General features: G+C 41.8%; 1 protein-coding gene across 5 annotated transcripts in view; it reads right to left on the reverse strand.

Annotated features, from left to right (window-relative positions):
• FBXO10 (F-box protein 10) overlaps positions 1 to 27,104 on the reverse strand; it is a 74,330-nt gene that overhangs the window by 34,219 nt on the left and 13,007 nt on the right. For 3 of the 5 annotated variants that reach the window (XM_007197021.2, XM_007197018.2, XM_007197020.2), the window contains 3 exons: positions 23,990 to 24,116; positions 5,366 to 5,956; positions 1,465 to 2,286 (listed from right to left, as the gene is read on the reverse strand). In XM_007197021.2, the coding sequence (XP_007197083.1) occupies positions 1,465 to 2,286; positions 5,366 to 5,950 (1,407 nt within the window). In that variant the 5' untranslated portion in view covers positions 5,951 to 5,956; positions 23,990 to 24,116. Of the gene's footprint in view, positions 1 to 1,464; positions 2,287 to 5,365; positions 5,957 to 23,989; positions 24,134 to 27,104 lie in introns of those variants that run through there. The other 2 variants (XM_057548590.1, XM_007197019.2) reach the window with 2 other exon arrangements.

Genomic DNA, 27,104 nt, shown 5'->3' on the forward strand with positions numbered 1-27,104 from the left:
TAGCTAATAAGGGGCAGAGCCAGAATTTGACTCAGAAGCCACACTCTTAATAACTATGCAAGGAGGAAAGCCCTCCTTGAGGGCTCACCCCAGATCCTTTCATCGTGGTCCCCGAGAGCAAAGCTGTCACCCACCCCTTTTATTTGACCTTTACCTTTTATTCTCTGTTCATAGCACAGTTTTATATTGTGTTTTCAGGGTAACACCACCTGAAATCCTCTTTGGAAATGGGTAAAATACAATTAAGATGCAACTGCTATTAACCATTCTAGAAGCCTTCAAAGACCTGCAAGACTCACATGTGACATCTGTACAATGCCCTTCAGTTTTCTAAGTGCTTTTGCCAATATTATGGCACTGGGTCCTCACAAACCCCCAGTCGAAGAGGTGGGGCAGTATTTCCATTTCACACGAGAGGAAGGTAACGTTCACAGTGAATTAGAGGAGAGGTGAGACTCAAACCTAGGAGCTATGTCATGCTTCCTTCTAAAAGGCCATGTCTTTACTTTTAGAAGCCTTTCCCATCCTGAGCTGCTACTGTCCTGTGGTGCCTGAGGGGGCTGCAGGTACAAGGCGCTGACGGCATGCAGAGCAGGATGACCCATTCTTAGCATGAAGTCCATACATCTCAACGGGGCTTTCTAGGCCCTGGGCAAGGTGGATTCTGCTTACCTCCCCTGCTCATTTTCCAACGGTCCCCACCACACTGCTGAACTTGGCCTCACATCCAGGCCCCAGCACAGGATGTCTGCTGCCCGAACCCTCACTGTGCACCTCCTTTCCACCACACGCAGCCCATTTTCCTTGGTTCTCTTCTCCTCATCCTACTCAGCTTCGACATCTCCTTGTCTGGGAAGCCTTCTCAACTACCCGCACAGTTTGGATCACAGGCAGCGATCACGTCTCCCAAAATTATCTTGCATCCAGGCTAAAGAGCCCTTGTTCCTTCTACTAGGAGTTGGGTGACATATTTGAGAAGCAGCATAACATATCAGCATAGTGAAAGGAGGTGGAAGACCTGGGTTCTAGTCCCCATTCTGTTTGGCCTCTAACCTGCTGTGTGATCCTGAGTGAGTCACCTTCCTCCCTAGGCCTATTTCCTCTTCTGTAAAATGGGAAGAATAGTTTCTGCCTCATCCAAATCAGATGATGGACATGAGGCAAGTGTGTGTTATAAGCTTAAAAGATGATTTTTAAAAAAAACGCATGCTAGCACCATCCAAGCCCTCCTGCGTACAGCCACTGAAGCCCTCTCACCACTCAAAAATCATGTTCCTAGCTGATTCACTTTGTTGTAAAGCAGAAGCTAACACACTATTGTAAGGCAATTATACTTCAATAAAGATGTTTAAAAAAAAAAAAAAAGAAAAAAAAAAAAATCATGTTCCTTGTGACCCAGCGAGGCCTCATGGGTCTGTACAGTAAGTCTTATGACAGCACCTTGTTATTATGTATACATCGCACCTTGCTATTATGTATACATCGCACCGCGTAAGTCAGGTTCCGGAAGATGTTTCCTTCCATCTTGGCTCGGCCATAAGAGCAAACGAAGACGCCTCCCTTCCCATCCCGGAACAGGCACTTGCGGATGAGGCAGCCCTGCACAGAGCTGGCCAGCGCCATGGCCTCCCTGTCCTTCTGCAGCTCCTGGTGTAGTGAGTTCAGCACTAGGCAGCTGGGCAGCTGGATGGATGCTCCCGGCAGTGGTGGGCCCAAAAAAGAGCCCCCCAGGACCGGCCGTGGGCCCTGCACTTGGTAGGACAGTCTGTACGTGAGCTGGTCCTCATCCTCATCCTCACCGCTGGGACTCAGGCCTCCATCGCTGCTGTCTGGGGTCCGGGCCACCCTTTCCCCATCACTGCCCACCTCTGCCTCCTGTGAGCCAGCCTTGGGGGAGCCAGTTGCTGGGCTGGTAGGGCTCTGGCTACCCTCAATGACAATGCCACAGGTTCTTGGGCTCCAGGCCTGGTCCCTGCTTTCCAGGTCCAAGGACATTAAAGAGTCAGAGTCCTCTGTCGGGAGCACGCCAGGAGAGGACCTGATAAGCCCTAAGAGATGCGTGTAGGCCCAGTTGTTTTCTGAGGACGGGTGGCCCTCAACAGTCACAGAGTTGTTTTCACTGCCCACGAATTCACAGTTTTCCAGGACACACAGGGGCACATTGTGCAGAAAGACATGGGTGTTTTTGAAGGTGCAAAACTTCACTTGGCAGGTGCCTGGGCCATGGACCTGGATGTGTCCATTCTCAAAGTTGCAGTTGTCAAACTGGACGTGACCTGAAGTTGTCTGGAGAACGAAAGAGAGAAAGTGGGTGTAACAGGGATAAGATCTGTTTTGCTAGTCAGAGCTCTAACTGTTCTGTAAGGGGGTGGCACCTGGAAAGGCCATCTGTCCTGCTGGTCATGTTCCCTTCCCCACAGGGCAAGGGTCTTGCCAGCCCCAGGAGGAACCAGGAGCTGCTGTGCATCAGAAGGAAGATCATTTGGAGCTGCCTGCCCTTCCCTCCTTCCAATCCCAAAGGGCAGGGGACAAGAGTGGAAACGGATAACGGCAGAAAAGTTCACTTTCTGGAGCAGGGCCTTTCCCCAAACCCTCAAATCTCAAGTAAATTCCACCAGTGCTCATGAAGCGCTTAGTGAGAATAAAGAGTTGGGGGGGGGGGAGTGGGTAACATGGAGAAGGGGAAGATGCTGAATGCTCAGAGGGATGCTGGGTGAAATGGAATCGACACGTTAATACTTAATACTGGAGATGAACCAGGAGACCGTCGCTCAAGGGAGAAATGATGGAGGAGAGCTTTGGATTCTCACAAACACAGGAACTGGCTGGGATGTGAGCCCAACTTTACCAAGCCCTCTGATGGGTGAGGGTCCCACGTGGTGTCTCAGTTACACGGAGACTGTGTCCCACCAGGCGGTGTTCCTCCGGGTCTCTCCTTCCAAAGCACTGTCCCTTCATTCGAATCCTCCCTCGGCCCTGCGAGCCTGCCTCCACCTGAGCCTGCAGCCCTGAGGTTCACCACATAGGCCAGCCTGGAGTGTGGACCCAGGACAGAGCTGGGCAAAGCTGGAGGGCTGACAGAGGCCAGGGTGGGCCAGGAGGGGCTGAGCTCTGCTGGGGCTGGGCCAGCAGTGGGAGGCCCAGACACAGGTGCTGGGAAAGTCTGCGTGGGAACTGGTGCTGGTGCAGAACTACAGCAGGAGACAGCAGGCCATGTCCCTAAAGAGGGGGACAAGGTGTACTGCCGTGACCAGGTGAGTGCCCTGAGCAGTGGCTAAGAGTGCGGGCTCTGGGGTCCACCTGCAGGGCCCAGCTCCCAGCTCTGCCTCTTCCAGGTGTGTTATCTTGGATAAACACATCACTTCTCTAAGTCTCAGTTTCTCTGTCTGCAACACGGGGCTCACGAACTAACAAAGCACCAGGCACGGAGCCAGGCACAAAGTTGGCACGTGAGGAAAGCCAGCTGTTATCATCTGGGGTCAAGGGACGTGGAGAGCAGAGAGTTCTCTGGGGTGGGGGTACTGCTCGACCCTACAGAATAGCCCACCTGAGACCCTCAGCCCTCCAGGCCTGACGGAGAAGCCCAGCCACTCCGCATTCCTGAAGAAGAACTGCTTCTGGATTCCACGCCAAGCTCCATGAGATGTACCTGAACCATAAAATGAGGTAGTAGTGTCTCATGATCCCATTTAGTAATCCTTGCACAATTTTACATTCTCTAGCAGTGACCTCCCTTGACAGCTTGTCCCAGAACTTAACTCCCCTTAACCTCTCTAGTTCTTCTCTATGGCTAACCTAACTTTTTCTTGCTGAAATTTAAGTCTATTTTCTCTTACTTGGTCCTCTCTGTAGAAAAACCCCAGCTCTCTAGAGACGCAGAGCCATCGCTAGGGTTCTCCTCAGAAGTCATAAAAAACGGCTGTGAAGTCACCCTGGCCTTTGCATTTTTCAGGCAAGGTCATCCTAGCCCCTTGTCCTGCTTTTAGTTAAAAGACAAGCATGGACTGAGCACTAATATATGCCAAGCACTAAGCCAGATGGTGGGCTGGGCTACAAAGAGGTCTACGGCCAGGACCCACCCCTTGAGGATCTGCAGCTGCACTTGTGAGGGGGAAGTGGAGGCTGAAGAATAAATGACTATGAAATGTGGAAGGTCTGGAAACAAACCGCTCTTCCAGATCTGCAGATGAGCACAGAAGGACCCCATCGGTTCTTCTGAAATGTTCTAAGTAGCAAACAGCCTTTTAAGCTTCCAGGGAATGCAGAACAATGTAATTTCAAAAGTGGTTAGACTCAAAGGCCTGGATTTGAGTTCCAACCTCACTAATTATCCACTTGAGAAAGTTACTCAGCATCTCTGAGCCTCAGAGTCCCTCATCTGCAAAATGGGGACACACCTACTCTGTCTACCACAACTGTTTGTTGTGGGGATCAAATGAGGCCACAGATGGAAAGTCATCTATCTTATGATTACAGGCTTTGGACCCTACGTCTGTCCCTTACAAAGTCTGAGACCCTTGTTGAGGCTCCATTTGCTCATCAATAAAGCCAGCTGACACTACCCATCTTAATCATGGCGGTAAAGCACGTGGCTGGCACACGGTAAGTGCATCATAAGTGATTGGTGGCATAATGATCATTACGAATGTGAGAGACAATTTGGTTGTTATTGGTAGAATAGTGGCAATATAATTTTTGTTGACTAGGTACAAAATCCATGTATCACAATCAGATTCTAGGCAATGCAGCTCCTGGCAGTCTACAGCTGTTAGCTGTAGACTGCTCTGCCAGAAGCTACCAACATCCCAACACATGCTTGTCTTTGAAAACAACTGCTCTGTTCCTAGAAGGAATGTGTTCTACTGATATTTCCTGATCCTCTCTCCAGTCACCCTTGGCAAAAGCCTGACCTTCCTTGACCCTCCGCAGAGTGGGGCTAATGTGCTGAAGGTCACTGCCTGCAGAGCCCCCCTCTTTGGCCATCTCTCTGGGAACGCTGCCTGTTCTCTGCTTCCTGTCACCATGTGGCATGTGGCATGTGGCACGCTCCCGGAGCCTGGCTGCTCTACCTGTGGCCCCAGTTGGTCCAGGTTGGAAAGGAAGAAGCACAAAGCAATTTTGGCCTCCAGTGCAAGGCTCATTTTTTTAAGTACAGCTTTTTCAGGAATAAAGCAGAATGTTGATCTCTACTGATCCTTGTGCCTCTTTCTCAACTGGTGCAGAACTCAGAGGAGTGTGTTATAGGACTAATGACTGAACTCTCTCTCTTTTAATTCCAACAAAAAAAGGGTTACAAACCCACTGAAAAGAGGCCAAGGCCCAGGGTCAGGCCGGGAGAGGCTATCCATCTGAGGTAGACACCCACCTTAAACATGAAGGGTGAGAACCAGGCTGGCATGAAGACAAGGTTGCACAGGCGTGTGGTTGAGCACTGCTGGTCAATGCTGGCTAGCAGGGCCACTTCGCCCAACTTCCCGTGGCCTACGATCTCCACGGGCACCTTCAGGATAATTTCACCTTGCTCTTCGTGCAGACCTGGGAACAGCAGGATTCGGTCAAATAGGCTGGACATGGCCAGGGCACTGCCTAGGCTGTGAAACTCATGGCCTGGCCCGACACTCAGGGTACGACGTGTCCTCCTCCGGCGAAATAGAGAAAAGCAGACAGAAGTCTCCAAGATCGCGGCATTCTTGGTCCACATCTTGGAGGCAAGGTAATGCTGCTTGAAGGCCTCCCTCCAAGACTCAGGTTCCACATCAGGCTGGTTGGGCCAGTTGGGGTGGCGGCACTCGGTGTAGCCCAGATACAGCTGCCGCCAGCGAGTCCTATCAAGACTGAGGATCAGTTCATACCAGGCCCTGCACACTAGGCTGCAACGGCCCAGGTCGGGAAGGGGCAGGTAGGCTAAGATCATGCGCCACAGCTCCAGGGGGAGGATGCCAGCCTCCATGGTCACCTGGGAGACAGACACAGAACAAAAGAGGTTTTTGTCTACGCTGCTTACAGTCCCCCTTCTTAAAATATCCCCTGCCTTCTGACCCCAGGGGTGAACAGGTACCTAGGCCCAGCCAATCACAGGACTCCAACCACTGAGTCAGAATCCTTCCCTGGGATTTTTCTACCTGCAATCAGCAGGGAAAACTTTCTTTTCTCTTAAAGACACTATAAGGATATGACCCTGGAACTGCTGGCAGCCACGTTCCCTACCTTATGGATAAAACCTTGTGTTACCAAAGCCAAGGAGAAATGAGGAGATGAAAGATGAAAATTGAAAAAGAGAAAGAAACATAGTGAGTATGTGTGTATGTGTCCTGGTGGTATGATTCCAGATTCCTGAAGATGCCCTGGAATCTTCAGTTTTCCTTCAAGTCTGTGAGGTACCTCAATGGCCTTCTAATAAATTCTCTTTCTGCTTAAGCTGGTTTGATTTCAATTTCTGTAACTTGTAGCTAAAAGAGTTTGGACTAATACAGAGGGAACCCACCTTTGGCTGTTACTGTCCTAGAGCTGTCTCTCCTCATCACGGATCAAATCCTCATGGGAGGCAACCTCAGGAAAACTGCTGCTGAGGTTTGGGTCCTGGCTCTGCCACTGGTTACTGAAGTAACCCTAGTGTCCCAAGCATCTACTGGGCTAGCTGTCCAACCATCTGCTCCCATGATTTTTTTTGGGAAAGTATCCATCCCCCCACCAACAGTTTACACCACTTGCTTACAGAGGTAGGGCTTTCCGCAGCCGTGTGTGTGGAATAACACTACCCAGACCCCTGGCTGCAAATGACTGGACTCTGGATGGCTCCACTGGGCCACTGAGATCTTTAGGGGAATGTGAGTTGCAATTCTAGAATCAGATTGACTTCTTTCCTGAATGGAGGGGAATGAATGGCTTGTTTCCTAAGTTATAAACTCAGGAATAGTTGTTGGTGACCATTTTCTCTGGGGGCAGGGGAGGGTGGAAGCAGAAGAAGCTGGTCTGCATTGAGAGGAGGATGAATGAGAGACACAGAAAAAAGCAGAGAAAAGGGCAGAAACAAGGGGCATCCCAGTGTTTCTCCAGCACTGCAGGTCACAGCTCCAGTCTACTCTCAAAGCTCAGCTCCATCCTTGCCTTTTGAATCCCTTCAGCTACCTCTGTACTCTTCTAGTAAATTCTCCTTTTTGCCTAAGCTGGCTTCACTGCATTTCTGTTGTTTACACCTAGTTTAAGCTCTCTCATTTATCAGTGTCAGTTTCCCCACCTAAAAAACAAGGCGGCTGAATTAGATGACCTAGAGCAACTTCCAAGTCTGAACCCTGTAAGGTCTCTAGACAACTAGAAACTAAAACTGGAAACAGGGCCAACTCCATCACTGACTTTAATAATCAAGTTGTCCACCTCTCCAGGGCCTTAGTTTTCCCCTCAATTTTATAAAAATGATGATCAAACTTGTCAGCCATTATTCCCAAGAAGGCTAAAAACACAGATGTGTGATTACCTCTGATAGAAATTCTGAGCCTCCTCCAGACAGGTATGGCTTTAACTCTATAGGATTAGTATCAGAGCCCAGGTATGCAGGTTCTTCCATCATGATCACCCAGTGAGACTTTATGAAGTTCTCAGCAGCACTGGAGAAGAGCTGGCTCTGGACTGGTAAGCATGATGTAGAGAGGAAAGAAAGGCTGGGCTCCTGATACTGCAACTCCCCCAGGCGAACACAATTTTACTCATGGTGGTTTCAGTGACACCCGTGTCTCCTGTTCCTCATCCCTTCTTTAGCCACACCTTCCCAGCCTTTTAAGGAGAAGAATGTTCTTCTATCCCTTCTCTAACCATTCTCTAGCTAAGTGATCACATTCATTCCCTTGATTTCAACTACCAGTGTAAATTCAGGACCTCAAAATCTGAATTTCCAGCCCCAGCTGTCTCTTTCAAGCTCCATACATGAACACCCAATTGCTGGCCAGACATTTCTACCTGAATGTTCCACAGACACTAAAAACTCAGCATCGTATCCAAAATGGAACCTCACCTTCCAATTTAGACCATGGCAGAATTCCTAGAACTGGATTCTCCCGCCTGCCACAAGCGAGGCAACAGAATACATGCTCTCAGGCACTGAGTAGCAAGCCACACAGGACTGTGATCTTAGAGAGCAAGGAAACAGGAGGAGAGTGCACGACTGCTCCAGCTGGCATCTTGGGGCACCTTCTCATTGTGGGGTAGGGAGATGGAGCCCAGGCAGAGTGACAGTCTACCGAGCAGGCAAATTTGAGTTATGGGCTGAAGTGGCTGAAATCTGTGAGGCAGGGTATCCAGAGGGAGTGAGTGACACAGAGTGGGGGTGGGTTTGGTGGGCAGTTTCTTGGCTGAAAGCTGGACCACACGTGCACAGGGTGGGACTTCCACAGATCTAGTGGAAAATTGCCTTCTCTGGGGTAAGTGGTGATACTAGAGATCAGGCAGAGCTGGGAGATCATGGAGTTCCACCCAGAATATGGAGCATTCATATTGAGACTCCGAAAGGATGTGCCATGGGGATAAATTCAAATCGGAAGACTAAAGTCAACCTTCATAGGATCAAAGGGTTCTGCCAGTAACTTATGCCTGCTAGAATGAAATTTAACAGTCCTAAAAAAAAAAAGGACAACATAATCTAGACTCCCTCAACGTGTCAGCTACAAGATACTGTGATGTTGGCATAAGAAAACTAGAGAGTCCTAAGACCCAGTTCCATCCACCAGTGGGCAGGAACCAGTCCCTGCCACCAGGAAGCCAGCACAAGCCCTTGGACCCTCATCCACCAGGGGGCAGACACCAGAAGCAAGAGGAGCTACAATTCTGCAGCCTGAGGCATGGAGGCCATAAACACAGAAAGTTAGACAAAACAAGATGGCAGAGGAATATGTCCCAGACGAAGGAACAAGATAAAACTCCAGAAGGACAACTAAGGGAAGTGGAGATAGGCAATCTAACTAAAAAAGAATTCAGAGTAATGATAGTAGAGGTGATCCAAGATCTCGGAAAAAGAATGGAGGCACAGATTGAGAAGATACATGAAATGTTTAACAAAGAGTTAGAAGTTTTAAAGAACAGAGATGAGCAATATAATTACTGAAATGAAAAATACAGTAGAAGGAATCAATAGCAGAATAAATGAGGCAGAAGAACAAATAAGTGAGCTGGAAGACAGACTGGTGGAAATCACTGCTGCAGAACAGAATAAAGAAAAAAGAATGAAAAGAAATGAGGACAGTCTGAGAGACCTCTGGGACAACATTAAATGCACCAACATTCACATTATAGGGATCCCAGAAGGAGAAGAGAGAGAGAAAGGGCCTGAGAAAATATTTGAAAAGATAATAGTTGAAAACTTCCTTAACATGGGAAAGGAAACACTCAAGTCCAGGATGCGCAGAGAATCCCATAGGGGATAAACCCAAGGAGGAAAATGCCAAGATACATACTATTCAAATTGACAAAAATTAAAGACAAAGATAAAATATTAAAAGCAACAAGAGAAAAAGCAACAAATAAAATACAAGGGAATCCCCATAAGGTTATCAGCTGATTTTTCAGCAGAAACTCTGCAGGCCAGAAAGGAGTGGCACGATATATTGAAAGTGATGAAAGGGGAAAACCTACAACCAAGAATACTCTACCCAGCAAGGCTCCCATTCAGATTCTGGGGAGAAATCAAAAGCTTTACAGACAAGCAAAAGCTAAGAGAATTCAGCACCACCAGACCAGCTTTACAACATATGCTAAAGGAACTTCTCTAGATGGAAAAGAAAAGGCCACAACTAGAACCAAGAAAATTACGAATGGGAAAGCTCACCAGTAAAGGGAAACATACAGTTAAGGTAGGTAATCATCCACACACAAATATGATACTTAAACCAGTAATTGTGAGAGGAGGAGAATACAAATGCAGGATATTTGAAACACATTTGAAACTAAGAGATCAGCAACCTAAAACAATCATGCATATATATAGACTGCTATACCAAAACCATGGTAACCGCAAACCAAAAATCTACAATAGATACACACACAAAAGAAAGCAATCCAAACACAACACTAAAGATAGTCATCAAATCACAAGAGAACAAAAGAGGAAGGGAAGAAAAAAGAACCACAAAAACAAATCCCAAACAATTATCAAAATGGCAATAAGAACATACATATTGATGATTACCTTAAATGTAAATGGATTAAATGCTCCAACCAAAAGACATAGACTGGTTGAACGGATACAAAAACAAGACCCGTATGTATGCTGTCTACAAGAGACCCACTTCAGATATAGGGACACATACAGACAAAGTGAGGGGATGGAAAATGGTATTCCATGCAAATGGAAATCAAAAGAAAGCTGGAGTAGCAATACTCATGTCAGACAAAATAGACTTTAAAATAAAGGCTGTTACAACAGACAAAGAAGGAGGTTACATAATGATCAAGGGATCAATCCAAGAAGATATAACAACTGTAAATATATATGCACCCAACATAGGGGGACCTCAACATATAAGGCAAATGCTAACAGCCATAAAAGGAAAAATTGACAGTAACACAATAATAGTAGGGGACTTTAACACCCCACTTACATCAATGGACAGATCATCCAGAAAGAAAATCAATAAGGAAACACAGGCCTTAAATGATACATTAGATCACATGGACTTAATTGATATTTACAGAACATTCCATCCGAAAGCAGCAGGATACACATTCTACTTAAGTGCACACAGAACATTCTCCAGGACAGATCACATGCTGGGCCATAAAGCAAGCCTTAGTAAATTTAAGAAAATTGAAATCATATCAAACATCTTTTCCGATCACAACACTACGAGATTAGAAATCAACTACAAGAAAAAAACAGTAAAAAAAGCAAACACATGGAGGCTAAACAATATGTTACTAAACAATCAATGGATCACTGAAGAAATCAAAGAGGAAATAAAATATACCTAGAGACATATGAAAACGAAAACACAACAATCCAAAACCTATGGGACGCAGCAAAAGCAGTTCAAATAGGGAAGGTTACAGCAATACAATCTTCCTCAGGAAACAAGAAAAATCTCAAATAAACAACCTAACCTTACACCTAAAGTAACTAGAGAAAGAATAACAAACAAAACCCAAAGTTAGTAGAAGGAAAGAAACCATAAAGATCAGAGCAGAAATAAATGAAATAGAGGTGAAGAAAACAATAGAAAAGATCAAGCTGGTTCTTTGAAAAGATAAGCAAAATTAATAAACCTTTAGCTAGACTCATCAAGAAAAAAAGGTAGAGAGCTCAAATCCATAACATTAGAATGAAAAAGGAGAAGTTACAACTGACACCACAGAAATACAAAGGATCATAAGAGACTACTACAAGCAACTATATGCCAATAAAATGGACAACCTGGAAGAAATGGACAAATTCTTAGAAAGGTACAATCTTCCAAGAATGAACCAGGAAGAAATAGAAAATATGAACAGACCAATCACAAGTACTGATATTGAAACTGTGATTAAAAAACTTCCAACAAACAAAAGTCCAGGACCAGATGGTTTCACAGGTGAAGTCTATCAAACATTTAGAGAAGAGTTAACAACTATCCTTCTGGAACTATTCGAAAAAGCTGCAGAGGAAGGAACACTCCCAAACTCATTCTATGAGGCCACCATCACTCAGATACCAAAACCAGACAAATATAGCACAAAAAAAGAAAATTACAGGCCAATATCACTGATGAACATAGATGCAAAAATCTTTAACAAAATACTAGCAAACCAAATTCAACAATACATTAAAAGGATCATACACCATGATCAAGTGGGGTTTATCCCAGGGGTGCAAGGATTTTTCAATATCTGCAAATCAATCAGTGTGATACACCACATTAACAAATTGAAGAATAAAAACCATATGATCATCTCAATAGATGCAGAAAAACCTTTTGATAAAATTCAACACGGATTTATGATAAAAACTCTCCAGAAAGTGGGTATAGAGGGAACCTACCTCAACATATAAAGGCCATCTACGACAAACCCACAGCTAACATGGTACTTGACAGTGAAAAGCTGAAAGCATTTCCTCTAAGATCAGGAACAAGGTAAGGATGTACACTCTTGCCAATTTTATTCAAGATAGTTCTGGAAATCCTAGCCATGGCAATCAGAGAAGAAAAAGAAATAAAAGGAATCCAAATTGGAAAAGAATAAGTAAAACGGTCACTGTTTGCAGATGACATGATACTATACATAGAAAATCCTAAATATGTTACCAGAAAACTATTAGAGCTCATCAATAAATTCGGTAAAGTTGCAGGATACAAAACTAATGCACAGAAATCTCTTGCATTTCTATACACTGACAACAAAAGATGAGAAAGAGAAATTAAGGAAACAATCCTATTTACCACTGCATCAAAGAGAATAAAATACCTAGGAATAAACCTACCTAAGGAGGCAAAAGACCTGTACTCTGAATTCTATAAGATGCTGATGAAAGAATTCGAAGATCACACAAACAGATGGAAAGATATACCATGTTCTTGGATTGGAAGAATCAATATTGTCAAAATGACTCTACTACCCAAGGCAATCTACAGATTCAATGCAATCCCTATCAAATTACCAATGGCATTTTTCACAGAACTAGAACAAAAAACTTTTTAATTTGTATGGAAACACAGAAGACCCCAAATAGCCAAAGCAATCCTAAGAAAGAAAAATGGAGCTGGAGGAATCAGGTTCCCTGACTTCAGACTATACTACAAAGCTACAGTAATCAAGACAGTACAGTACTGGCACAAAAACAGAAATATAGATCAATGGAACAGTATGAAAAGCCCAGAAATAAACTCATGCACCTATGGTCAATTAATCTACGACAACGGAGAAAAGACAGTCTCTTCAATAAATGGTGCTGGGAAAATTGGACAGCTACATGTAAAAGAATGAAATTAGAACATTCTCTAACACCATACAGAAAAACAAACTCAAAATGGATTAAAGACCTAAATGTAAGACTGGATACTATGAAACTCTTAGAGGAAAACACAGGCAGAACACTGTTTGATGTAAACTGCAGCAATATCTTTTTGGATCCACCTTCTAGAGTAATGAAAATAAAAACAAAAATAAACAAATGGGACCTAATTAAACTTTACAGCTTTGCACAGCAAAGGAAACCATAAACAAAATGAAAAGACAACCCACAGAATGGGAGAAAATATTTGCAAATGATACAACCAACAAGGGATTCATCTCCAAAATATACAAACAGCTCAGGCAGCTCAATATAAAAAACAAACAAACAAACAAATCAAAAAATGGGCAGAAGATCTTAATGGACATTTCTCCAAAGAGGACATACAGATGGCCAAAAAGCACATGAAAAGATGTTCAACATTGCTAATTATTAGAGAAATACAAATCAAAACTACAATGAGGTAGCACCTCACACTGGTCAGAATGGCCATCACTGAAAAGTCTACAAACAATAAATGCTGGAAAGGGTGTGGAGAAAAGCGAACCCTCTTACACTGTTGGTGGGAATGTAAATTGGTACAACCGCTATGAAGAAGAGTATGGGGGTTCCTTAAAAAACTAAAAATAGAACTACCATATAATCCAGCAAGCCCACTCCTGGGCATATATCTAGAGAAAACCTAATTCAAAAAGATACATGCACCCCAATGTTCACTGCAGCACTATTTACAATAGCCAAGACATGGAAGCAACCTAAATGTCCATCGACAGAGGAACAGATAAAGAAGATGTGGTACATATATACAATGGAATATTACTTGGCCATAAAAAAGAATGAAATAATGCCATTTGCAGCAACATGGATGGACCTAGAGATTACCATACTAAGTGAAGTAAGTCAGACAGAGAAAGACAAATATCATATGATATCACTTATATGTGGAATCTAAAAAAAAATGATACAAATGAACTTATTTACAAAACAGAAAGACTCACAGACTTCAGAAACAAACTTATGGTTACCAAAGGGGAAAGGTGGCGGGGGGGAGGGATAAATGTATATATACATTCTGTATATACACATTACTATATACAAAATAGATAATCAGCAAGGACCTGCTGAATAGCACTGGGAACTCAACTCAATATCCTGTAATAACCTATATGGGAAAAGAATCTGACAAAGAATGGACATATGCATATGTATAACTGAATCACTTTGCTGTACACCTGAAACTAATACAACATTGTAAATCAACTATACTCCAATACAAAATAAAAATGAAACTAAAAAAAAAAAACAAAACTAGAGAGTCCAGAAATAGATTTGTACGTATACTGGTCAACTGATTTCTGACAAAACATCAATGCAATTCAGTGGATGGAGAAAATCCTTTTCATCAAATGGTGCTGGAAAAATGATATCCGTATGGAAAAAAAAAAAGAACTTTTGCCTCATACCTCACACCATACATGAAAAAGTAACTCAAGATTGATTATAGACATACACATAAAAACTAAATCTATAATGCTCCTAGAAGAAAATATAGGAAAATACATTTGCAACCTTGGGGTAGGAAAAGATTTCTGAGAACACAAAAGGCATTAATCATTAAAAAAAACCTAGTAAATTGGCCTATCAAAATTAAAATTTTCTGTTTATCAAAAGACATCATTAGGAAAAGAGAATGATAGAACAGGGGAAAATATTTGCAATACAACATATACAGGACAAAGGGCTTGAATCCAGGATATATTAAGAAATCCTACAACTCAGTAATAACAAAACCCAATAAAAAATAGGCAAAGATTTGAACAGAAACTTCAAAAAGAAAAATGAACAGCCGATAAACTCATGAAGAGATGCTCAACATCATTAGTATTCATTATTACTCAATTTGTATTAAAACCATGATGAGATAAATGTGTGTTTCACACACACTAAAATGGCTAAAGTTAAGAACACTGAAAGCATCAAAGATGTGAAGTAACCAGAATTCTCATACATTGTTGGTAGGAGTATTAAATACTAGAAGCACTTTAGGAAACTGGCGATTTCTTCTGCAGTTAAAACATATACCTATCCTGGGACTTCCCTGGTGGTCCAGTGGTTAAGAATCCTTCCTGCAATGCAGGGGACACAGGTTTGATCCCTGGTCGGGGAACTAAGATCCCACATGCCATGGGGCAACTAAGCCCACGCACCACAACTACAGAGCCCACGCGCTCTGGAGCCTGCAAGCCACAACTAGAGAGAAGCCCACACACCGCAACGAAAGATCCTGTGTGCCGCAACGAAGACCCAACACAGCCAAAAAATAAATAAATATTAAAAAACCAAACAAACCAAAAAAAACACATACCTATCCTGTGACCTAGAAATTCCACTCCTAGATATTTACCCAAGATAAGTGAAAATGTATATCTACGAAAGGACTGATATAAGAATGTTTACAGCAGCTTTATTCCTAATAGTAAAACAAACAGACAGAAAACTAGAAACAACCCAAATGTCCATCAACAGAAGAGTGGATAAACAAATAATGGTGTATTCATACAATGGAATACTATTCAGCAATAAAAAGGGATGAACTGCTGATAACACACAACATGGATAAACTGCAAAAAGAATGTGCTAGGCAAAAGAAATTAGTCACAAAAGACTACATATTGTATGATTCCATTTAGGTGAAGTTCAAAAACAGATAAAATCATCTATGGTGATAAAAATCAGAACAGTGCTTGCCAGTGGGGTAGGGATTGACTTGCGGGGGTCAAGAGGAAACTTTGGGAGTAAAGGAAAAGCTTTATAGCTTCACTGGTATGTGAGTTATATAGGTGCATACATGTAAAAAACCTCACTGGACTGTATGCTTCCGTTCTGTGCATTTTATTGTGTGTAAACTTTGTCTCGAATTTAGGGAAACCTCCTTAATTTCTCTTCTATCTCCTTCCCTCCCTCTCTCTCCCAGATAGCCTCTCAAGCCCTATGTTTCTGCCTCCTTAAGTACTCTCAAATTAGTCTTTGCTCTCTACCCTCTCTGTCACTGTGTTATTTCTGGCTTCACCATCTTTAGTCTGGATTACTACAGTAGAGTCTTAACCGGTCTCCCTGGAACCACTCCTGCCTCCATCCAATCCATCTGACATTCAGCTGCCAGAGGAATCTTTCTAAAATATGAATCTGGTCTGGTCACTTAGTGTGAAATTCCTCAGTGGCCCCCCATGGCTTCTAGGATAAAGTCTAGTACAGAAGACAGGTCATGAGCTTGTTTATTTCTCTGGCCTCATCCCTGACATTCTTCCCACCCTACCCTCACTCTCCCAGTAATATCTCTACAGAGGGCCTTTCCTCATCTTCTCTCCTTAGATATGAAGTGCCTCTCTGGCTTCCAATGGCAACCTGAGAACAGCTCTATCACAGCCTATTTAAAATGTAAAACAAGACAGAGGACACAAAGCAAATGTGTAGGTTAGCAAATTGATTTATAAGGCAAACATCCTGTTAACCACCTCCTAGGTCAAAAAAACAATTTTGCCAGCCACTCCAGAAGCCTCTCCATGGGCCCCATCCCAATCCTGCCCCCACAGTAAACATTTTCCTCCTGACTCTGTAGTAATCCCTTCCTTAGGTTTCTTTGTGGTTTTATCACCTAAGCATGCATCCTTAGACAGTATAGTTTTAGTGTTGTCCTTAGGTTTTTAGCTTGATAAGTGTTTGACTCTCATTCCATCTACAGGTTCCCCTTCCATCCTTTTCTTTTCTTTACTACCTATCTGTTGAAGAACTTGAACCATTTGACCGAAATTTCTCAGTCTGGACTTTGCCGACCACGTATGTTCTCATGGGAGAGTTCACTTTGTTGCCCCGTCAGCTGATTTCCTGTGTATTGGCAGCTGGATCAGGGGCTAGACTAGACTCAGGTTCCATCCCCTTAGCAAGTCTACAAGTGGTGGTGTATCTTTTTATCAGGAGATGTCCACAAGTCTGGCTGTTGCTTTTTTTTTTTTATTTTTTTTTTAATTGATTAATTGATTGATTGATTGATTGCTATGTTGGGTCTTCGTTTCTGTGCTAGGGCTTTCTCCAGTTGTGGCAAGCGGGGGCCACTCTTCATCACGGTGCGCGGGCCTCTCACTACCGCGGCCTCTCCCGTTGCGGAGCACAGGCTCCAGACGCGCATGCTCAGCAACTGTGGCTCACGGGCCCAGCCGCTCCGCGGCATGTGGGATCTTCCCAGACCAGGGCTCGAACCCGTGTCCCCTGCATTAGCAGGCAGATTCTCAACCACTGCGCCACCAGGGAAGCCCCTGGCTGTTGCTTTTTTGATATCAGTGCCCACTGACGCCCAATGCCTAGACCCATTCATTTCCCTGGAGGTAAAAAAACAGTGAAATTCCAACTGGATCATCTGGTTTTTATTTATTTGCTGAAATAACTTTCAGCAAATAGGAGAGTCTTCTCTTCATCCATCATTTGGTTACCCAGAGGTACAGTCCACTTAGGAAAGGCCAGCTTGACTCTTTCATTTCCCAGGTTTCAAGATGATGAATTTGTCCCGTTACACTTTGAAGGTAACCAATTTGGGTTTGTGTGTGCATGTGTTTAAACTATTATTATAAACACATGGATTTAAACATATTTTATGGCTTTCAAGTCTTTGAATTTGCTATTCTTCCTGAAGCTCAAATTGAGCCAGCTTTGGCCTCAATTTAGTTCCTCAGTGCTTCTGGCACAACCTCAGTAATCTTTGATCGTTTCCTTGCTATGTGGTACTTCAAGATGTTCCTGGCTCACTTTTTACATTTCTTGCCCAGACATGGTATCAGACAATTCTCTAAGAAAGAATTTGTGTTTATTTTAAATTGAAATTTTTACTGAGATAATTGTGGGTCTGTATGAAATTGTAAGAAATAATAGAGATCTCTTGTATGCTTTGCCCAGTTACCCGCAGTGGTAACATTTTGCAAAACTACAGCATAATAACACAACCAGCATAGTGACATTGATACAATCCACCACCTTATTCAGATTTCCTGTTTTACTTATACTCGTTTTTGTGTGTCTATATTACATTCTGTACAATTTTTTTCACCTGTGTAGGTTCATGTATCCACTATCCATAGTCAAGACACTAACAGTTCCAACACCACAAGGACCCCTCATACTACCCTTTTATAATCACACCTACCACCCTTCTGACTCCTCTTCCCATCCCTAATCCCTGACAACCATTAATCTGTCCTCCATTCTAAAATTGTGTCACTTAAAAATGTCATATAGGGCTTCCCTGGTGGCGCAGTGGTTGAGAATCTGCCCGCCAATGCAGGGCACACGGGTTCGAGCCCTGGTCTGGGAAGATCCCACATGCCGCGGAGCAACTGGGCCCGTGAGCCACAATTACTGAGCCTGCGCGTCTGGAGCCTGTGCTCCGCAACAAGAGAGGCCGCGATAGTGAGAGGCCTGCGCACTGCGATGAAGAGTGGCCCCCGCTTGCCACAACTAGAGAAAGCCCTCGCGCAGAAATGAAGAGCCAGCACAGCCATAAATAAATAAATTAATTTAAAAAAAAAGTCTCTTATTAAAAAAAAAAAAAAGTCATATAAATGGAATCTTACAGTGTGTAAGGATGGGACTGGCTTTTTTCTCTCAGCATTATTCCTTGGAGATGCATTCAAGTCTGTGTATCACTAGTTTGTTCCTTTAGAATGCTTAGTAGCATTCCACAGTGTTGATGCACCAGTGTACATTTGCAGAATTTTGACAAATGCATTCACACATCTAATCCAAACCCCACCAATATAGAATATTACCGTCACCCCAGAGTTCACTCATGACTTTTCTTAGTCAATCCCTAACCCCAATCTCAAGAGGCAACCACTGTTGTGATTTTTCTACCACAGATTAGTTTTGCCTGTTCTAGAATTTCATATTAATGGAATCATGCAGTAAGTATTCTTTTGTGTAAGGCTTCTTTCACTCAGAAGAATATTTTGGAGACTCATCCATTTTGCTGCATGTATCAGTAGCTCATCCCTTTTTACTGTTGAGTAGTAGTTCATTATATATTAATATATCACAGTTTTTAAAAAAATCGATCCCCCTATTGGTAGAAAGCAAAACTGTTTCTATTTTGATGCTATTATGAATAATGTTGCTGTGAATATTCTTATACAAGTGCTTTGTGGACATATGTTTTAATTTTTTTTGAGTAAATGCTTAGAAGTGAAATTGCTGGGTTCTTTTTCCAAAGAACATTTTACACTCTCACCATGAATGTATAAGAAACACCATTGCTCCACAACTTCACTAACATTTACTGTTGTCGGTCTTGTATCATTCTGGTGGATATGTAATGGTACCTCATTAAATAAAATTTTTTTATTGAACTATAGTTGATTTACAATATAGTGTTACAGATTCAGATTCTTTTCCATTATAGGTTATTACAAGATACAGTACTGAATATAGTTCCCTGTGCTATACAGTAGATCCTTGTTGTTTATCTATATTATATATAATGGCATGTATCTATTAATCCCATGCTCCTAAATTTATCCCTCCCCTTCCCCTTTCCCCTTTGGTAAGCATAAGTTTGTTTTCTATGTCTTTGAGTCTGATTCTGTTTTATAAATAAGTTGATTTGTATTATTTTTAGATTTCACATATAAGTGATATCATGTAATATTTGTCTTTCTCTGACTTATTTCACTCAGTGTGATAATCTCTAGGCCCATCCATGTTGCTGCAAATGGCAATATTTCATTCTCTTTTCTGGCTGAGAAATATTCCATTGTATATACATACCACATCCTCTTTATCCATTCATCTGTTGATGGACACTTAGGTTGCTTCCATGTCTTGGCTATTGTGAATAATGCTGCTATGAACATAGGGGTGCATGTATCTTTTTTGAAATCGGTATCTCATTTTGGTTTTAATTTGCATTTCCCTCATGACTAATGATGTTGAACACTTTCATGTGCTTATTGGCCTTTCATATATCTCTTCTGAAGTGTTCAAATCTTTTGTCTATTTTTTTAAAAATGGGGTTGTCTTTTTTATTATTCAATTATAGGACTTCTTTATATATCCTTTGCCAGATAAATGTTCTGTGAATATTTTCTTCTACTCTGTAGCTTGTCGTTTCACTTTCTTAATAGTATCTTTTGATGAGAAGTTTTTAATTTTGATGAAGCTGAACATACCTTTTTTTTTTTTAAATGATTATTGGTTTCTTTTACCTGAGAAGCCTTTGTTAATCCCCACATAATGAAGATATCCTCCTATATTTTCTTCTAAAAGCTTTGTGGTTTTAACTTTTGCATTTTGACCTATGATCCAATCATGAATTAATTTTTGTTATGGTATGAGGTGGAGGTTGAAGTTAATTTTCTTATGTGAATATCCAGTTATTCCAGCACCATTTGTTAAAAAGAATCTCCTTTCTCAATTGGCTTGCTTTGGTGCCTTTGTCAAAAATCAAATGATAGTAGCGTGGATCTATTTCTGGGTGATTTATACTGTTTCACTGAACTATTTGTCAATCCTTATGCCAGCACCACACTGCAATTTTACACTTTTCCTTTGATAAATTGGGCTTTTAGTGTCAAGTCCAAAAACTCTTTACCTAGCTCTAGATCCTAAATATTTTCTCTTGTTTTTCTTTTTTTTTTCCTAAAAGTTTTATAGTTTTACCCTTCACGTTTAAGTCTATGATCCATTTTGAGTTAATTTTTGATTTAGGTATAAGATTTAGTTTGAAGTTCATTTTTTTTGGACCTATGGTCGTCCAACTGTTCCTGCACCATTTGTTGAAAGTGCTATCCTTTCTCCATTGAATTGCTTTTCTACTTCTGTCAAAAATCAGTTGAGCTTATTGTTCTGGTTTCTTTTAGTGGAAGCAATATTTCAAGACCACAATCTGGGTATTAGAGATGCTTATTTCTACTAGGTTTGGTCATGGTTTCTAAGCCTTTTCAGCAGACTTCTGTCTCCTCCACCAGAATGTGGGTTTCTTTGGCAAGGACTGGATACCTTGCTCTCTGAAGACCCAATACCTGGTGTTGACCCCCTTCTCTACTCCAATTATTCAGAGCAACAGAAAAGAAAATTACTCTAAGCAACAGAGTGCCTAGATTACTCCAACACCGGGTCCACATGTCTCAGGTACTATGAGAGTGGGATTCTGTCTTTTCTGAGGCTCTAAGTTCTTTCAGGAAATGCTGCCAATAAGTAAACCAAAGGAGACAAGTACATGATTTATTATTACCTACAGGTGACTTGACTAGAGTCACTGGGAGAAAAAACAGGTCAGCAGTACCTCTGGTAAGATTAAGTTAACCCTTTCATATTCAACTCTCACATAACTCATTCTTTCCCTCACAACTTCTTATCTTTGCACTCCACATTCCTCCCAAACATCTTCCAGACCTTCCGCAGCTCTGCCTCTAATTGCCCCTTTCCTAATCTGACTGCTGCTCTTCTCATTACAGTGTCATTTGCAGGAGGGAGGAGCTCTGATGCCAGGACTCTGAGTGGGTTGAATGCAGTTCAGTTTCAGGTGGGCCTCTCCTCCAACTAGGTTCTTGGCTCACTTATGAGGTAATTTAATTTAAAATGTTATTTTGCCTGTCCATCAGGTCTTGGTGACCTGTACATGATTCTCTGAGTTCAGTGACTTCATACGTCACATTTCTTCTAACCCTGACCCTTCACACAGTCCCTTCCTGAAACCTCAGATTTAGCTTCCTTCTTCCACATAACAGATGCCTCCTGATTACCCTGTGCCCCACACAGTTCACATTTATCTTTGTAAATTTTTTATCTCCCTATTAAGAGGAGTTCATTTACAATATTTTTCTCTGTCCTTGCTTCACTTCTTTTTTCCTTATTATATTGCTACTTCAATTCAAAACCACCAGAAGAACACTGTTATCACCATTTTAACAAGTTCCTATATAAAAGAATACAAACTGTCAACCACCCAAATATTTCTTCCCAGAGGGTGATCCCATCCCAGGAAGGACCACTTGCTGCACGTGGAAGGAGTATCTTTCAGTCATTATTAAGAACTCTGACCTACTTCTTAGACTCCTTGCTGTCCTCATCCCCACCTCTCACTTTCCAATTTATTAGCATCTTTGATTATAACTGTATGCTGTTCTTCCAGGGGCACCATCTAATGTGTACTTTCCAACGTGCCTTATCCACAATGTTCTTTCCTTCTAGAAGGGACAACTCTGACAGGTGTTCAAGAGTGAATCAGAGAATCCTAAAGAAACCCAATCTCGACAGCCTTCCAGGTGACAGGCTTCCCTATGGCGTCATGCAAGTCTGCCCAGGAGGGCCCTCTCTGGGACCCAATGCTAACGGTCACTACTCCAATTCTCAGGAGGATGTAGAGACCCAAATCACAGTTACTCAAACTACGACCACCAAGCCCGATTACTGCATCCAACCCCACTGCTGACTTGAACCTATTTCACTATCTATTAGCGTTCAACCCAGTCAACCCGCTGAATGCTCCATGTGACATCCCACAGTACCCAGCACTGCCAACTCCTGTCCCAGATGAGTTGCCACAGCAGCCCATCAATAAGGAATACACTGGGCCACCAAAACTGAGCTATAGAGAATACAGCAAGAACCAAACACACCATCTAATACCTAGCACAAAGCATGACTTTAAGTAAATGAATAAACAGAAGTGAATTGCCATCATGCCTCTACCCCAATTTTTTGGTGAATAATTAGTTCTTGCAAACTTATATAAATTTACTATATAAACACAGCTTCAAGGGCCCTCCCTCCCCCCACAAAATTCCTGCATCTACACAGAAATTCATACATAGAAATTCTTAAAGTTTCATTGTGAATTTAAAAAATTAGAGAATTAAAAATCCCTTTTATTTCTTGTTCCTTTGTCTTGCAAACATAGCCCTTACAGAGCGTGAGGGATTCTAGGATGAGAAAGAAGTGACAGGAAATGGACACAGCTAATAACAACACGAGAGAGAAAGTATTAAGCATAATTGCAGCTTACAGAGCTCAAGAGGAAAGAAAATCTTTAAACCAGGCTTGGCGGGACTTCCCAGAGGTTCTTAAAACATGGCTCTTGACCATTCCCCCTCAGAATCACTCAGGGCCTGTTCCTAGCTCCACTTCATATCTCCAGAATCAGAATCTCTGGGGTGGGAATGTAAATTGGTGCAGCCGCTATGGAGAAGAGCATGGGGGTTCCTTCAAAAACTAAAAACAGTACCACCATATGATCCTGCAATCCCATTCCTGGGCATATATCTGGAGAAAACCCTAACGTGAAAAGATACATGCACCCTTATGTTGATAGCAGCACTATTTACAACAGCCAAGACATGGAAGTAACCTAAATGTCCATTGACAGATGAATGGATAAAGAAGATGTGGTATATATATATACAATGGAATATTACTCAGCCATAAAAAGAATGAAATAATGCCATTTGCAGCATCATGGATGGACCTAGAGATTATCATATTAAGTGAAGTCAGACAGAGAAAGACAAATATCATATGATATCACTTATATGTGGAATCTAAAAAAATGATACAAATGAACTTAGTTACAAAACAGAAACAGACTCAAAGAAAACAAACTTTTGGTTACCAAAGGGGACAGTGGGGGGATGTGGAGATAAATTAGGAGTTTGGGATTAACATATACACATTACTATATATAAAAGAGGTAAACAACAAGGACCTACTGTATAGCACTGGGAACTATCCTCAATATCTTGTAATAACCTATAATGGAAAAGAATCTGAAGAAGTACATATATCTGAAGAAGTGTGTGTGTGTATATATATATATATATATATATATATATATATATATATATATATACCTGAATCACTTTGCTGTACACCCAAAACTAATAATAATAATACAACATCGTAACTTAACTATACTTCAATAAAAAAAAAATTAAATAAAATATAAGAAAAAAAAAGAATCTCTGGAATGGAACCAATTACCTGCAACTTTTCCAAGATCCCTGGTGACTGTAATGAAAAGGGCCCCCTTTCCACACTTTGATGCAGCACTCCCAATAAAGCGCTCTCCTCAGCTTCAAACCTTTCGGTGAGTGGCTCTCCCAGTATCCTGCGAAGTCAGAAGACCTAGGATTAAGTGGTTTGCAAGCCTGAGCAAGTCACTTAACCTCCCTGGGCCTGGTTTCCTCATATGTAAATTGGGGAGCTTGATACCACCCCAAAGGATTGCTGTGTGGATTAAAAGATCTAATGCATACTGTGTTGATAATTAGTTCTCTTTACCAACTATTTCCAGTTTCCCCTCCTTTTGGCACATGACAGGATTGCACTCTCGGTCCCTCCTGTGGTTGGTTGGGTAGGGTCACATGACCAGTACTAATCAATGAGTTTTGAGAAGGGATGTGTGTCACTTCTTAACTGGAGCACTTCACTGCCTGTGCAAGATCATCCAGAGCTCTCTTCTTTCCAGCACAGCAACTGGCAACATTTGAGATGATGGCTACTCTGGTAGCCTGGCTCCTTGAGTGATTAGGAAAAGCAGAGTCTCCCTGCCAACCCAAAATGGATACCATGCATGAAACATAATCCTGTGTGGTGGGTTAAGGAACTGAGAATTTGGGGACTGTTTATTACTACAGCATAACCTAGCCCTTCCTGACTGATAAGAGCATGTGAAACTCTAAAGAGTGCTATTATGAAGCTCCTGGAGACCACCCATTCCATGGCTTGTCTGCAGTGATTCAATATCATATTTCCCAATACTGAGCTGAAATCTAGATCCTAGTTACTTCCTCAGTTGGTCTCTGTTCTATCCCCCTGGGGTCACTGGAGTTCTGCTCTCTTATATATGCTGCATATTTGGTATAAGCATTAGATGACAAACTCAGAAGCTTGTACTCTACTGCAGGTTCCTCAGGAGGGAGTGGCCTGATTAGAGCTGCATTTTAAGGAGATCCATCCAGGAGAGTAATGTTGGGTGGAACACTGAGGGAAGAAACTCACAACTTTGCAAATATTAAATGATAGTTTCTTTCCCTCAGGATGATGTGAGGGTCTCTGGAGGATTTGGGGCAAATGTGCCTGACACAGAAACTACTAGGGCTTCAGTTTTCTTGGGATTCCAAGAAGCTCACCCCACAGTGGGAAGCAAAGGGTGTTGGATCTGGCCTCTTGCGGGAAGGAGGATTTCCCAGCAGGGGATTTTTCCATCCTTCAGCAGTTGTCTTCCTCCAAAATTTCCCATGTCCCCAACACTAGGCAACACCCCAAGGCTAAATCAAGACTGAGGCTGACAGTTCTCCCCTCAAGAGCCCTCTGAACTTAGAGAGGATTTCCTTTCATGAAAACGCCCTGTTCTCTGTTGTTCCATTTGGCATTATTTACTATATCTTTACAACACTAATCCATGGGGATCCACAGAGCAACAGGGATTTCCATAACCAGGTAACACTTTAAAAAAATGTATTGCCACATGATCATCTCAATAGACACAGAAAAAGCATCGGACAAAATTCAACATCCATTCATGATAAAAACTCTCACCAAAGTGAGTATAGAGGGAATATATCTCAACATAATAAAAGCTATTTATGATAAACCCACAGACAACATAATACTCAACAGTGAAAAGCTGAAAGCCTTCCTGCTAAATTCAGGAACAAGACAAGAATACCCACTCTCACCACTTCTATTCAACATAGTACTGGAAGTCCTAGCCACAGAAATCAGACAAGAAAAAGAAATAAAAGGTACCCAAATTAGAAAAGAGGAGGTGAAACTGTCACTATTTGCAGATGACATGATACTCTCTCTACACAAAGTCTCCACACAAAAACTATTAGAATAAATGAATTCAGCAAGGTAGCAGGATATAAGATTAATATACAGAAATCTGCTGTATTTCTTTACACTAACAATGAAATATCAGAAAGAGAAAGTAAAAAAGTGACCCCGTCTAAAATCATGTCAAAAAAACAAACAAACAAACAAAACCAAAAAACCCAAAACAAAACTTAGGAATACATTTAACCAAGGAGGTGAAAGACCTATATGCTGAAACCTATAAAACACCGATAAAGGAAACTGAAGATGATTCAAAGAAATGGAAAGATATTCAATGCTCTTGGATTGAAAGAATGAATATTGTTAAAATGGCCATACTACCCAAAGCAATCTACAGATTTAATGCAATCCCTATCAAAATACCTAAGACATTTTTCACAGAACTAGAACAAATAATCCTAAAATTTATATGGAACCACAAAAGACCCAGAATTGTCAAAGCAATCCTGAGAAAAAAAAACAAAGCTGAAAGTATAACTCTTCCAGACTTCAGACTATACTACAAAGCTACAGTAGTCAAAACAGTGTGGTACTGGCACAAAAACAGACATATAGACCAATGGAACAGACTAGAGAGCCCAGAAATTAGAGCACCCAGAAATAAACCCACACACCTATAGTCAATTAATTTACAACAAAGAAGGCAAGAATATACAGTGGAGAAAAGACAGTCTCTTCAACAAGTGGTGTTGGGAAAGCTGGATAGCTATATGTAAACTCAATGAAATTAGAATGCTCTCTCATACCATATACAAAAATAAACTCAAAATGGTTTAAAGGCCTATAGGTAAGACATGACACCACAAAACTCCCAGAAGAGAACATAGGCAAAACATTGTCTGACATAAATCACAGCAATGTTTTCTTAGGTCTTGCAAGGCAAAAGAAATAAAAGCAAAATTTAGCTTTTGCACAGCAAAAAAAAAACCATCAACTAAATGAAACGACAATCTACAGAATGGGAGAAAATATTTGCAAACAATGTGACCGACAAGGGGTTAATATCCAAAATACATAAACAGCTCATACAACTAAATATCAAAAAAATAACCCAATCAAAAAATGGGCAAAAGACCTAAACAGACATTTCTCCAAAGAAGACATGTGCCAACAGGCACATGAAAAGATGCCACACATCGCTAATTATTAGAGAAATGCAATCAAAACCACAATGATGTATCACCTCACACAGTCAGAATGGCTATCATCAAAAAGTCTACAAATAAAAAATGCTGGAGAGGGTGTGGAGAAAAGG

Source organism: Balaenoptera acutorostrata, chromosome 6, assembly GCF_949987535.1.
Source record: "Balaenoptera acutorostrata chromosome 6, mBalAcu1.1, whole genome shotgun sequence".
NCBI classification, from domain to species: Eukaryota; Metazoa; Chordata; class Mammalia; order Artiodactyla; family Balaenopteridae; genus Balaenoptera; species Balaenoptera acutorostrata.